The 14,468-nt window shown below is 47.4% G+C and overlaps 1 protein-coding gene across 2 annotated transcripts in view; it reads left to right on the top strand.

Moving 5' to 3' along the window:
• Window positions 1–14,468, top strand: part of LOC140426984 (testican-1-like) — a 959,619-nt gene that overhangs the window by 771,082 nt on the left and 174,069 nt on the right. For both annotated transcript variants that reach the window (XM_072512339.1, XM_072512338.1), the window contains exon 6: window positions 8,061–8,175. In XM_072512339.1, coding sequence (XP_072368440.1) covers window positions 8,061–8,175 — 115 coding nt within the window. The remainder of the gene's footprint in view (window positions 1–8,060; window positions 8,176–14,468) is intronic.

The following is a 14,468-nucleotide window of genomic DNA, read 5'->3' as shown; positions in this document are numbered from 1 at the left end:
GCTGCCTCACTGTGCCAGTGACCCGAGTTTAATCCTGGCCATGGGTGACTGTATGGAGTTGACACAATTTCCCCGTGACTGTGTCGGTTTTTTCCAGGTGCTCCAGTTTCCGCCCACAGTCCAAAGATTAGGTGGATTGGCCTTGACCAATTTGCGGGGAGAGGGCGGGAATGCGGGCCTAGATAGTGTGCTCTTTCGGAGGGCCGGTGCAGACTCGATGGGCTGAATGGCCTCCTGCGCTGTAGGGATTCTATTACACGGCCCCACCCTGACCCACGGATTTGATTCAACGCAACCTCCTCTCCCCCGCCCCCCACCTTCCCAGGATCTGTGGGCACGATCCACCCCCACAACTCTGACCTTCTCATGCCCCACATCCCCGACCCCCACGCCCCTGACCTCCGGCCCCCACCCAAATACCCCCTTTGACCTCCGACACCCCCACCCCGAACTTCCTCCACAACCCTTTGACCCTCCCCACCACCTCAATCTTCAACTCTATCCCAACCCTCCCAAGCACCCAATTCCCATCCACTTATTTAGCCCCTTACATTCTCCTTGGCCTGAAAATTTCACTGGCCCTTTAGCAAGTGCAGAAAAAAAAGGTGTGACTTCCTTGAATCCGCGCAGCTGGACTGCACTGGGGGCTGCGAGGACTCTTTTGATGCAGGCCCCTGGCAGCTCTAGTCATCGGAGATTTCAGCGTAGTTATCAAGACCATATAAGTGCGCGTCAAAGTCTTTTAATTCATAAGAACATAAGAACATAAAAACTAGGAGCAGGAGTAGGCCATCTGGCCCCTCGAGCCTGCTCCGCCATTCAATGAGATCATGGCTGATCTTTTGTGGACTCAGCTCCACTTTCCCACCCGAACACCATAACCCTTAATCCCTTTATTCTTCAAAAAACTATCTATCTTTATCTGAAAAACATTTAATGAAGGAGCCTCTACTGCTTCATCGGGCAATGAATTCCATAGATTCACAACCCTTTGGGTGAAGAAGTTCCTCCTAAACCCAGTCCTAAATCTACTTCCCCTTGTTTTGAGGCTATGCCCCCTAGTTCTGCTTTCACCCGCCAGTGGAAACAACCTGCCCGCATCTATCCTATATATTCCCTTCATAATTTTATATGTTTCTATAAGATCCCCCCTCATCCTTCTAAATTCCAACGAGTACAGTCCCAGTCTACTCAACCTCTCCTCATAATCCAACCCCTTCAGCTCTGGGATTAACCTAGTGAATCTCCTCTGCACACCCTCCAGTGCCAGTACGTCCTTTCTCAAGTAAGTGAGTCGCAAAAAGTTGGTTTACAGGTGCAACAGGTGATTAAGAAGGCAAATGGAATGTTGTCCTTCATTGCTAGAGGGATGGAGTTTCAGACTAGGGAGGTTATGCTGCAATTGTATACGGTGTTAGTGAGGCCACACCTGGAGTATTGTGTTCAGTTTTGGTCTCCTTACTTGAGAAAGGACGTACTGGCACTGGAGGGTGTGCAGAGGAAATTCAGGGGGGATCTTATAGAAACATATAAAATTATGAAGCGAATAGATAGGATAGATGCGGGCAGGTTGTTTCCACTGGCGGGTGAAAGCAGAACTAGGGGGCATAGCCCCAAAATAAGGGGAAGTAGATTTAGGACTGAGTTTGGGTGGAACTTTTTCACCCAAAGGGTTGTGAATCTATGGAATTCCTTGCCCAGTGAAGCAGTAGAGGCTCCTTCATTAAATGTTTTTAAGATAAAGATAGATAGTTTTTTGAAGAATAAAGGTATTAAGGGTTATGGTGTTCGGGCCGGAAAGTGGAGCTGAGTCCACAAAAGATCAGCCATGATCTCATTGAATGGTGGAGCAGGCTCGAGGGGCCAGATGGCCTACTCCTGCTCCTAGTTCTTATGTTCTTATGAGACCAAAACTGAACACAATACTCCAGGTGTGGCCTCACTAACACCTTATACAATTGCAGCATAACCTCCCTAGTCTTAAACTCCATCCCTCTAGCAATGAAGGACAGAATTCCATTTGTGTTCTTAATCACCTGTTGCACCTGTAAACCAACTTTTTGCGACTCATGCACTAGCACACCCAAGTCTCTCTGCACAGCAGCATGTTTTAATATTTTATCATTTAAATAATAATCACTTTTGCTGTTATTCCTACTAAAATGGATAACCTCACATTTGTCAACATTGTATTCCATCTGCAAAACCCTAGCCCATTCACTTAGCCTGTCCAAATCCCTCTGCAGACTTCCAGTATCCTCTGCACTTTTTGCTTTACCACTCATCTTAGTGTCGTCTGCAAACTTGGACACATTGCCCTTGGCCCCCAGCTCCAAATCATCTATGTAAATTGTGAACAATCGTGGGCCCAACACTGATCCCTGAGGGACACCACTAGCTACTGATTGCCAACCAGAGAAACACCCATTCATCCCCACTCTTTGCTTTCTATTAATTAACCAATCCTCTATCCATGCTATTACTTTCCCCTTAATGCCATGCATCTTTATCTTATGCAGCAATCTTTTGTGTGGCACCTTGTCAAAGGCTTTCTGGAAATCCAGATATACCACATCCATTGGCTCCCCGTTATCTACCGCACTGGTAATGTCCTCAAAAAATTCCACTAAATTAGTTCGGCATGACCTGCCCTTTATGAACCCATGCTGCGTCTGCCCAATGGGACAATTTCCATCCAGATGCCTCGCTATTTCTTCCTTGATGATAGATTCCAACATCCTCCCTACTGCCAAAGTTAAGCTCACTAGCCTATAATTACCCGCTTTCTGCCTACCTTTTTTAAACAGTGGTGTCACCTTTGCTAATTTCCAATCCGCCGGGACCACTCCAGAATCTAGTGAATTTTGGTAAATTATCACTAGTGCATTTGCAATTTCCCTAGCCATCTCTTTTAGCACTCAGGGATGCATTCCATCAGGTCCAGGAGACTTGTCTACCTTTAGCCCCATTAGCTTGACCATCACTACCTCCTTAGTGATAACGATCCTCTCAAGGTCCTCACCTGTCATAGCCCCATTTCCATCAGTCACTGGCATGTTATTTGTGTCTTCCACTGTGAAGACCGACCCAAAAGACCTGTTCAGTTCCTCAGACATTTCCTCATCTCCCATTATTAAATCTCCCTTCTCATCCTCTAAAGGACCAATATTTACCTTAGCCACTCTTTTTTGTTTTATATATTTGTAGAAACTTTTACTATCTGTTTTTATATTCGGATCAAGTTTACTCTCATAATCTATCTTACTCTTCTTTATAGCTTTTTTAGTAGCTTTCTGTTGCCCCCAAAAGATTTCCCAGTCCTCTAGTCTCCCACTGATCTTTGCTACTAATTCGATTTGGTTTGATTCCGACCTTGGGTAACTGAAGTTTTCACGTTCTCCCCATGTCTGTGTGGGTTTCCTTCAGGTACTCTAGTTTCCTCCCACAGTCTAAAGATGTGCAGGTTAGGTGGATTGGCCATGCTAAATTGCCGCTTAGTGTCCAAAAGGTTAGTTGGGGTTAAGGGAATGGGGCAGGGGTATGGGCCTAGGTGGAGTGCTTTATCAGAGAGTCGATGCAAACTTGATTGGCTGAATGTCCTTCTTCTGTACTGTAGGGATTCTATGAATTCCAGCAGACCTTTGCTTTCCAATGCTACTCAGAAGTTGTGGCCCACTAGTGTACTGTAAATAATTAGTGAATGAATCTCAAAGGGCGGCATGGTAGCACAGTGGTTAACACTGTCGCTTCACAGCTCCAGGGTCCCAGGTTAGATTCCAGGCTTGAGTCACTGTCTGTACGGAGTCCGCACGTTCTCCTCGTGTCTGTGTGGGTTTCCTCCGGGTGCTCCGGTTTCCTCCCACAGTCCAAAGATGTGCATGTTGGTGGATTGGCCATGCTAAGTTGCCCTTAGTGTCCAAAGGGGTTGGGTGAGGTTGCTGGGTTACAGGTATGGGGTGGAGGTGTGAGCTTAAGTGGGGTACTCTTTCCAATGGCCTCCTTCTGCACTGTAAATTCTATGTCTATGTCTTTATGAAGTAAGTTTTCAAACCCCTTACAGCTTCAGATGCAATGGGCTGCATTTTGCCTGCCTCTGTCAAGTGTGTTTTCGGCAGGGCAGGTACTCACCCCACCAGCTTGCTGCCCACCCCCCAAGCTCATGGGTGGGCTTCAAAATCAGCTTGCCTATCATATTCAAATAAATAATCCAGAGTCAATTGAACTTGTTAACAAGCCAATTGACCCGATAATATGCTGCCATAAATGTTGAAAAATGTTTTCAAAGCGGGGAAGGAAGGGGGTCTATTAATTTCATGGGGTGCCTTTGCATATGCAGACAGCCCCTCTCCCTCAGATTGTACCCCTCCCCTTTTCTTCCTCCCCACCTGCTCCGTTAAACACCCCCCCGCCGCTTCATAAACTGCCCAACCCTCACTGTCCAAAAGCTGGACTTTGCTGTTTCTGGGATCCATTGGGCCTTTTTCCTGGTTGCAGTCCCAGCTGTGATGACCACTGCGCTCCTGGTACTGCAGAGTCTGATGGACTGACTGAATTCAGTTGGCTGTCAGCTGCCGAGGGGGGGACTGACACCCCAGTGAGGAATGGAAGTCCTACATTGCCCCAAATTAACCTACCCGCAGTGCATCATGGCTGCAGGGCAGGCTGGTGTGGAGGAGGTCGGCTCCATGCTGTCTGCACTTCCAGTGATTGGTCTGTCTGTCCCCGTAATATTCTGCCCAATGGTAACTTCTCTATGTTGTTATTTTTCACTCAGTACTGACATTGAACTGATGCATGAGCAGTTCCTCCCCCTCCGATGTTATTGTTCCACATCACATATCCCTCATTGTTTTTCTGGCTGCCCAGCTCCCAAGCCCTTGCTACTCCTCTCTGTGCTCCTGTTCACCTCCCTGCTCCCAGACCCTATTCATCACTCCGCTCACTGCTCCGCTCTTCTCCCACTCACCACCCCACCAGCTGCAAGCAAGGCAGTGAAGACTCAGGAAAGGAGCAGTGAGGGGTTGGGAGTGGGGTGGCGAGTGAGGCAGTGAGCAGGGTGATGAGCAGGAGGCAACTAAAACGGTGTTCACTTTGGGCTGAGTTTGATCTGTGCCATCTCTGGTGTGGACAAACAGCTGGGGTGTTGCCGGCTATAAAGTCTCAAGCACTAAGACTGCATGTGTGGTCAGTGCACGCTCTGCAGTTGCAGCGTCATCAGAGGCAGCTTTTATTATTTTGGAGAGTAAGGTTTATGTAATAATCAGATGAACATTGTGGAATAAAGTATGGGCGCAATTCTCCGGAAACATTTCCAAGTGTGGTAGCGAGCGGGAACTGTCGTGAGCTTACCGCCACTCGGCCCAGCGAAACCGGCAATGCTATTAAACGTTAGTTAGTCCACTTACCGAGGCACCAAGAGCTTCTCATCGCAAATGAAGACTCGCCAGCTGATTCGCCGGGACCGTGGAGCTGTGCCCCATCACCTGGGTGTTCGGATGTTGGCTGCTGCATGTGTGGTATTTTCTTCCGCAGTGTTCAAGCACAGTGTCCAGGTATCAAGGTGTGATTGGGATGCTACATAGTCTGACCACCCACAGGGATCCACTTAGGTTGTGATAAGTGCTCACTTAACCATGATTACCAATTCCCTATGAGCAATAGCCTTTACCCCGCCCAGCCACAGGCCTCGGAAGTCAATGGGGGTTATGGGTGGTCGGTGGGGCAGACGGCAGGGACAAGGTTTGCCCCCAGAATGGGTACACATGATTGAGGGGATGGCATGGTGATGCTGCACGCGGTTGCCCAGCCAGTTGCCCCCCCCCCCAGCGCCCCCCCCCCCATCATCCCATGGTGACCCACCCCTACAGAGGGCCCCCAACCCCAGCCGATGGTCCCCCACCCACCGCTGAGCGCAAGGGGTGCCAAGTCCAGCACCCCTGGGCTCGTTGCCTGGGAGCAAAGATGGCTTCTCACCCTCTCGGCTCCCCACAGAAGCCCTTCCGCCAGGTTTACATTTTTCAAAAGGACTATTAATCGCCGCCAACATGACCACTTACTAGGGAGGCTGCTGAATCACGGGAGGCCATTGGATATGGGGTGGCTCTTGTTAATTGTATGGAAATAGTGCTTAACTGTTATTAACTAGTTTCTCCTCTTGCTACGGCGAGATCCCGATTTCGTCTACAGGAGCCGGCCGGCTGCATCGTAAACTGTTTGCTGCCTGGCGCGGATCTCGTTTTTGGCCTCTCCCGCTATTCACCTCATTTCGCTTAACCCTATCCTCGTAACTCAGTAATCCTACCTATCCTTTTGGGCGCTAAGGGGCAATTTAGCATGGCCAATCCACCTAGCCTGCACATCTTTGGACTGTGGGAGGAAACTGGAGCACCCGGAGGAAACCCACGCAGACTTGGGGAAAAAGTGCAAACTCCACACAGTCACCCAAGGCCGGAATTGAACCCAGGTCCCTGGAGTAGTGAGGCAGCAGTGCTAACCACTGTGCCACCATGTCGCCCACACTGTGCCACCGCGTCGCCCTTGGAGTCTATGGAGTTCTATAGAGAATAAATGGTATGGAAAACATGATCCAGAATATTGTGGAAGATAAGAATGCACTCATTTCATGTGATGAAATGTAATTTTAGGACTGATATTGGGATCTTTTATTCCATGCACGGTGTGACTAACATTTGAAATTGACTTCTGGATAGAGTGGTAAAGGAGAAAACCCTGGAGTTATTTATGAAACAAGTAGATGGGGCAATGGGGAAGTTTAAGGTCTCTCTGGGTGGATGATTTAGGATGGGCGAGTGGCCTTTCTCATGCACAAGCACCTTCTTGCAGACAGCCAAGCAGTGAGGAGCATTTCTGCAACAAAGAGCTTCTGGGGTTACGTACATTGTCCCACCATAGTTGTGCACCAGCAGAAGAATGTGATAGAAATTTCAGGTGAAATGTTAAGGGTGGGACAGATAGGAGTGTCCGCATTCTCTAAATATTTAACCAAAATCTGTGTTGGTTTAAAACTGTCTTTGAGAAATCTAAGAAAATTCTCGAGTTGTATCCAACCCAAGATGTGCGAGATTCATCCTTCATATTTCTCTGGTGTCAGGTTGACCTTAGATTAATGTTGCAACTTCAGCACTGATGTGCAGTGGCCTTTACAACAATGTGAGGATTACAGTTGAAATAAAATTCTTGAGAGAGGCTGAGTTGAAGGGTTCTGGTTGTGTGTATATATGAGACATTGAGCAGTCGAAGAACTTTCTACCATGCTATAAATAATCTATAAGCCAACAAACTGGGTGGCGCCATGTCCGTTTTTCAGGCACTAAATATGATGGGAAAGAAACCCACACTCATAACGAGCTAGATATGTGCCGATTGCCACATTGGTGCAGGCAAATGTCCAGGGTCCATACCTGAAAGCAGCATTGGGTCTTGTTCATATTTAAATAAAGGATTTAATGCTTGACACCCCTCTGTGACATTGGTTGTCCTGTGCTCAAAGCCAGCACCAGGCAAGCCATGTACTGGAAATTAGGTTTACATGCGAACTAATGTTGGGCCAGAATGAATAGTGTCTTTGTTTAATTGGGAAAAGTTCCTCCCAGAAGGCCACCCCTTAGTATCCCAATAACACTCTTGATCATGATATTGATCTCTCAACAAATGAGTTGCCATTGCACAGATCTCTGTCAACCACATCCCAATCATTAATACCCTCTGCCCATTTAGGCGTCACTATCTCCCTCACGATTGCCCTCCTTCTGGTTTTCCCCTTTAAGAACTTACCTGAGAGCCGTTGCTGAAATCGCAGCAGTTTGATCTTCCAGTCCTTTTCTCTTGCGAGCTGTTGGGGGGCAGCCATTAGGTGATTGCAGCTCACGGACCAGGTGCTGATGAAGCCCAAGGCTTGATATTGGGTGGGATGAGTTCTGTGCCTCCGACTTGCCCGTTTTTGGGCCCGCTCAAAATTTCTAGGCTGTTTTTACCTATGGTGAAGGTTCAGAGGAAGTGACCACGTTGTATAACATTCCTTTTACGTTTTTTGATTACAGTGTAAACTTGATTATCAAGCTTGTTCTTCACATAAGACGATCACCTTGAGATGCAAAGGGCCTTGTCCTTGTCTTCCTGGTCAAGAAAGTGTGAAACTGAAAAATGAGAAGACGGGTAAGTCACAAAAAAGCTGAAGTAATCCCATATATTTAACAGATCAAATTACAGTTTACTTTTCTATTCAATAACACTCCTGTGAGCCAATGATTTGATTCAAATTGATTTCTAAAGCACCTAAGAGATTATTTAAGATTGGATACTAAAGGGTGAATTGAAAGTAGTAAAATTGTTTTTTAAAGTTATGAAATTTAAGTAGGTGAGGTTAACTCTAGGGATAGGCAGCAGATTTCCATCAGAACTGGGTAGGTCCAGTGCAAACACACAATGCATAGCAAACAGAACACCAGAAAAACAAGGTGAACCAAGGAGAAGCAGCTTATCTTGGAGTACCAGACTGAAACATTCATAAAAACAAAGATGGCTTTCATTTTCAGGTGCGGGGATTACAATTTGCAAACGGCGGTCCTGTTGGAGCAGGCGGCACACACACTTCGAACTGTCTCCTCGTTCCCATTATCATAGCATTCAGTGAGTGTGACCCATGCTGCAGTTGGCTGAATGCTCAGGTACAGGTCTAGCAGCGTGCATGTCTAGCATGTGTGTCCAGCTTGTTGACATCTGTTTAAGGGGACCTTCATCCATGAGCGCGAGGATGCTGCTGACTACCTTTTGAGCAAGTGGCTTCAAGTAGAAGCTGAAGAAATGCGGCACCTTGGAAGAGCGAAGACTCCGAGATTTACAGGCGCAGCATGGCCTAAGTGATAGACGTCAACAGGAGGAGAGCGGTCATAGTTCCGCAGGGAGCAGGAGGCCCTCAAGGAACATCCTCAGACGGGAGTGGGTGCAAGGTTTCCAGGGAGGTCAATTCTTGGAGTCTGCCTCCGAGGACCTAGGAGGAATGCCACAAGACCTTCGATGACCTTACAAGGGTGAAGAAGGTCAGCAAATGCACCTTCAAAGGACATCTCATGCCCACTGCACCAGCAACTTCTCACACCGCTCAGTGCACCACACCCTCATCAATTATCATGCTGGAAATCTGAAGTAAAAACAGAAAATTTTGGAAATACTCAGCAGGCCTGGCAGCATCAGTGGAACAAGAATTCTGCCTTGAAGGAAGGTCAAAACCAGGGCTGCTCAGGGAATTCAGATGAGGATTTTTATGGGGTGGCGTACAGGCGAATGCTGATGAACACACACACACCAAGATGTTTATGCAATGGCAAGCCCGCCGACAGCCTCTTGTTGCTGTCCTGTTGCTGCCAAGGAGTATGGAGGAGTTCCACTCTAACTTAGCAGAACGAATTGTGCTTAGTTTGAAGTCCACCCTATCTCAGAATGGAGGTAGTCACAAATCCATGACAGCACTTGCAGACCCAGCCTTTCGGCAGCATCTGAAATGAAATGAAATGAAAATCGCTTATTGTCACAAGTAGGCTTCAAATGAAGTTACTGTGAACAGCCCCTAGTCACCACATTCCGGCGCCTGTTTGGGGATCAAATGATGTGGCATATCAAAGAGTAAACATAGAAACATTGGAAATAAAAGCAAGAGTAGGCCATTCGGCCTTTCAAGCCTGCTCCACCATTCATTATGATCATGGCTGATCATCCAAATCGGTAACCTGTTCCCGCTTTCCCCCATTATCCTTTGATCCCTTTAGCCCCAAGAGCTATACCTAATACCTAACTACTTATCGAAAACATACAATGTTTTGGCCTCAACTGCTTTCTGTGGTAGTGAATTCCACAGGCTCAGCACTTTCCGCGTGAAGAAATTTCTCCTTGTCTCAGCCCTAAATGCCTCAGACTGTGACCCCTGCTTCTGGACTTCCCCACCATCAGGTCCATCCTTCCTGCATCTACCCTGTCTAGTCCTGTTCGAATTTCATAGGTTTCAATGAGAACCCCCTCATTCTTCTGAACTCCAGCAAATACAATTCTGACCAATGGCCTCTATAATAAGAACATTATTCCTCAGATAAGAAGACCAAAACTGAACACAATATTCCAGGTGTGACCTTACCAAGGCCCTGTATAATTGCAGCTCGACACCCCTGCTCCTTTATTTGAATCCTCTCGCTATGAAGGCCAACATACCATTTGCCTTCTTTACCGCCTGCTGCACCTGCATGCTTACCTTCAGTGACTGGTGTACGAGGCACCAGGTCCCACTGCCCACTCCCCGCTCTCAATTTATAACCATTCTGCCTTCTTGTTTTTGCTACCAAAGTGGATAACCTCACATTTGTCCACATTATGCTGCATCTTCAGTGCATTTACCCACTCACTCAGCTTGTCCAAATCACACTGAAGCATCTCTGCAGCCTCCTCACAGCTCACCCTCCCACCCAGCTTTATGTCATTTGCAAATTTGGAAATATTGGAAATATTACATTTAGCTCCCTCATCTAAATCATTAACATATATTGTGCATAGATGGGGTCCTAGCACTGATCTCTGCGGTGCCCCACTAGTCACTGCCTGCCATTTGGAAAAAGACCCGCTTATTCCTACTCTTTGTTTCCTGTCTGTTAACTAGTTTTCTATCCATCTCGATACACTACCCCGCTTTACCTTTACACGCTAATCTCTTATGTGGGACTTTGCGGAAAGCCTTCAGAAAGTCCAAATAAACCATATCCATTGGCGCCCCCTCATCAACTCTACTAGTTACATCCTCAAAGAATTTCCGTAGATTTGTCAAGCATGATTAAATCCATGCTGACTCTGTCCGATCCTGCCATTATTCTCCACGTGCTCTGCTGTCGGGACTTCGGCCAGTCGGGGGCGGAGAATGGCGGGGTGGACCTCCAGCAATGGCCGCAGGTAGGGGATACGTGGCATGTCGTACTTCCTGGGTACGTCGCTTTTTGATGGCCGGAGAATCGAGGAACCGACAACGGTCCCGATTCCATGCATGGAAATGGATTCGCCGCCCCGGATGCAATTTCGGCGTCGGGGTGCGGAGAATCCAGCCCCTCATCTGAAAGTTTTAGTGACTTTAAATAATGCTATTTGGGGGGAATTGTCGGGGAATGGGGGAGGTGGTAGTGCTCCAGTACATTTGTGGTTGGTTAGAACAGGGCATTAATGGACCTGCACCATCCAGGCTTCGAGAACTTGTGTCAGATCAGTCTCAGAGGCTGTAAGACATCATGATCTGCCCACTGCAAATGCTTCCTGTCCATGTATAGCACACCCCTGCTAGAATTCTTAACCAGTATGGAGTACCAGATGGACGACAAACTGCATGGTCCTCATGTTTACCTGGTTACATGTATACCGATCTGACCACCATTTGTGGCAGTTAGAGGGCAGGAATATTTCCATCACACCGTTCCCCATCCTGACAATGCCAAACGAGGATATCACTCATCCCATTCCTGACTTGACTGGCTATGTTACTGAAGGACAGTTCTGTGTTGATCAACAGTCACACAGTAGACCGATCTATCCTCCAATAAATGTATTTCCTTCTACATTCCAGTTACTGTTTGCCTAGAAAACGTTTCTCCTGTTCATCGATGAGAAACAATTGTAAATGTCTAATATTCTTCAACTCGCAGATGCAGAGGCCTTTTTGCTAACTACCAAAGACACTAATTATGTTGAAATGGAGCTGATATTAACCCTTTGAGAACTGAACTAAACCAAAGTCAAAGCAATACTGCAAGTTTTAAGTTGCTTTCTAAGTTTCTAATTGTGCTGGTGGGGATAAAACTTTGTCAGATATTGGAAGCGAGGAAAGTGAGCACATTTCGACAACTGAGTCCTGCGAGTTTACAAAGTAAATGGAAGTTGGGAATAGGAATACATGATTTAATTGACTGAAAAATTCCACTCGGAATCAAGTAGGTTTGCCATGTCTTTTGAATAGTGACAAAAGTCATTTTCCATTTGAGATGAATTGCTTCTTCGTCCACTGTGCATGTCTGAGTGTAGTCCTTCTGGCAAAAATAATCAGGTTAAAGTTATTCCCGGAAGAAGAGTAGAGAACCGGCTGAAAACACAAAATGGGGATCAAAACTGATAAAGTTAAACATCTCTAAGCGCTCTTCATTATGTTCCAAACACTTTATAACCTAATCCCAAACCGTGTGCACTGAAGAGTCTTGACATTCCAATAAGTTGTCTGAACAATCCTATTAATCATGTTCATTTGGATGGAGTCCCGTTTGTACACGAGTGAATGTTGTTACGAGTACACAGGTATGATAAACAGCACTAGTGCTGAAAGAGGTGAAGAAATCAGTATTAGCTTAACTGATGGGCTGTTTATCAACATGTTAAGCAAATAGTGATTTTTTTAAAATCTCGTTCAGTGCAGGTTTTTTTTACAACCCATTACTTTGGAGGAGCCTAAAGCACGAATAAAGAAAAAAGTGTGCATTCATGTCTATGACCATTGTTACTAATAATTTGAACTTTACAGACCTTGTGTGCTGAAATTGATCACAGTGAGAATAGACTTCTCACTTCTCAGAATAGACAGAACATCACAAGACACACTGGAATAGAGATCCTCATCATTGTGCTATAAAAACTAGAACAGAACTACAGAACTATATGGGAATGCGTCAGGATGGTGACCTGACTGTGATGGACAGTAAGGCTGACTAGTAGACCCAACAAGCTGCCAGAATAAGACTTGAAATCAAATTGAAATAAAAGCTTGATTAGAAGAAGATGGATGACTGAGATTAAAGAGATGCAATCAGTATTCCAAGAGTTCTGCAAATGAAGGAAGGATTTGGGGATACATCAGAGGAGCATCGGCTTTGAGTGGGAAAGAGACAGGGAGCCAAAGGTTGTGAACAGCTGTAGTGATTTCAAGAAGCATTGTTGCCCATTAAAACATTCTTGAAAAAAATACTTGATGCTCGATTAATAACTCCTGAAGCGAGATTGGAGACAATTGAAGGCGTTATTGTACTAGATGTTTCCCCCAGCAGCGCAGGCACAGAATGCAGCTGCTGGGGAGACACAGGCTCTTATACTCCGCCTTACTGGGCGGAACCAGCAGGCAGGCTTCACCAATGAAATAGCAGTCTCACACCAATGGTCTTACAGCATTATTCAGGGTACCTTAATACCCCTAATACCGACTACCACATTCACCCCCTGTTAAAAAAAAAGAGTCCGGCGGGGGTGGTGGTCTCGCGTTATACAGTGGTAGAGGTTGAGGTTATGGTGGTACCCGGTATACATTAGCACAATGTTTTGCCTCGTTACATGTCGCAACTATTTACAGTAATTATTTACAGTCAGAATGAAGCAATTAGTCGATCGGGGACCCTGGTCGTCCTCTGCGATCATCGTAGCTTCAACGGGGATGCAGGTGCCGGCTCGGGCATCCATGGCTCCGGGAGCGTGGCTTAGGCTTCTTCAGCAGCTTCATCACCCCTAGATGGTACCAGTGGAAGGACCGATCCACCTGGGAAGGGGGTGGCTGTGGGGTGCGCCGGTGGGAGGGAGGGTGGGGTCGGTGGTGGAGGTGTGGGTGGGGATCCAGCAGGCGCCAGTTCCCGTAGGGAGACCGTATTCTGTCGGCCGTCGAGGTATGCCACGTAGGCGTATTGAGGGTTAGCGTGAAGGAGGTGGACCCTCTCGACCAATGGGTCCGACTTGTGCGCCCACACGTGTTTGCGGAGCAGGATGGGTCCAGGAGCTGCCAGCCAGGTTGGGAGCGAGGTCCCGGAGGAGGACTTCCTAGGAGACTTTGTGAGGGGTTTGGTTGGTCGTGGTACACAGCAGTGATCGGATGGAGTGGAGAGCATCTGGGAGGACCTCCTGCCAGCGAGAAACTGGAAGATTCCTGGACCGTAGGGCCAGTAGGATGGTCTTCCCGACCGTTCCGTTCTCCCTCTACACCTGCCCGTTTCCCCGGGGGTTGTAACTGGTCGTCCTGCTCAAGGCAATGCCCTTGCTGAGCAGGAATTGACGCAGTTCGTTGCTCATGAAGGTGGACCCCCCTATCGATGTGTATGTAGGTGGGGAAACCAAACAGCGTGAAGATACTGTGGAGGGCTTTTCTGACGGTGGCTGCGGTCATGTCGGGGCAGGGGATGGTGAATGGGAACCGGGAGTACTCGTCAATCACGTTCAGGAAGTAGGTGTTGCGGTCTGTGGAGGGCAGGGGCCCTTTGAAGTCCATACTGAGGTGTTCAAAGGGACTGGAAGCCTTTACCAGGTGCGCTTTCTCTGGCCTGTAGACGTGCGGCTTGCACTCCGTGCAGATTTGGCAGTTCCTGGTGGCGGTCCTGACCTTGATGGAATAGGGCAGGTTGCCGGTCTTAATGAAATGGAAGAATTGCGTGACCCCCGGGTGGCAGAGGGAGGGCCCG

This window comes from Scyliorhinus torazame, chromosome 7, assembly GCF_047496885.1.
Source record: "Scyliorhinus torazame isolate Kashiwa2021f chromosome 7, sScyTor2.1, whole genome shotgun sequence".
Lineage (NCBI taxonomy): Eukaryota > Metazoa > Chordata > Chondrichthyes > Carcharhiniformes > Scyliorhinidae > Scyliorhinus > Scyliorhinus torazame.
The sequence above is the reverse complement of the archived record's forward strand: the minus strand, read 5'-3'. Positions and strand labels throughout refer to the sequence as shown.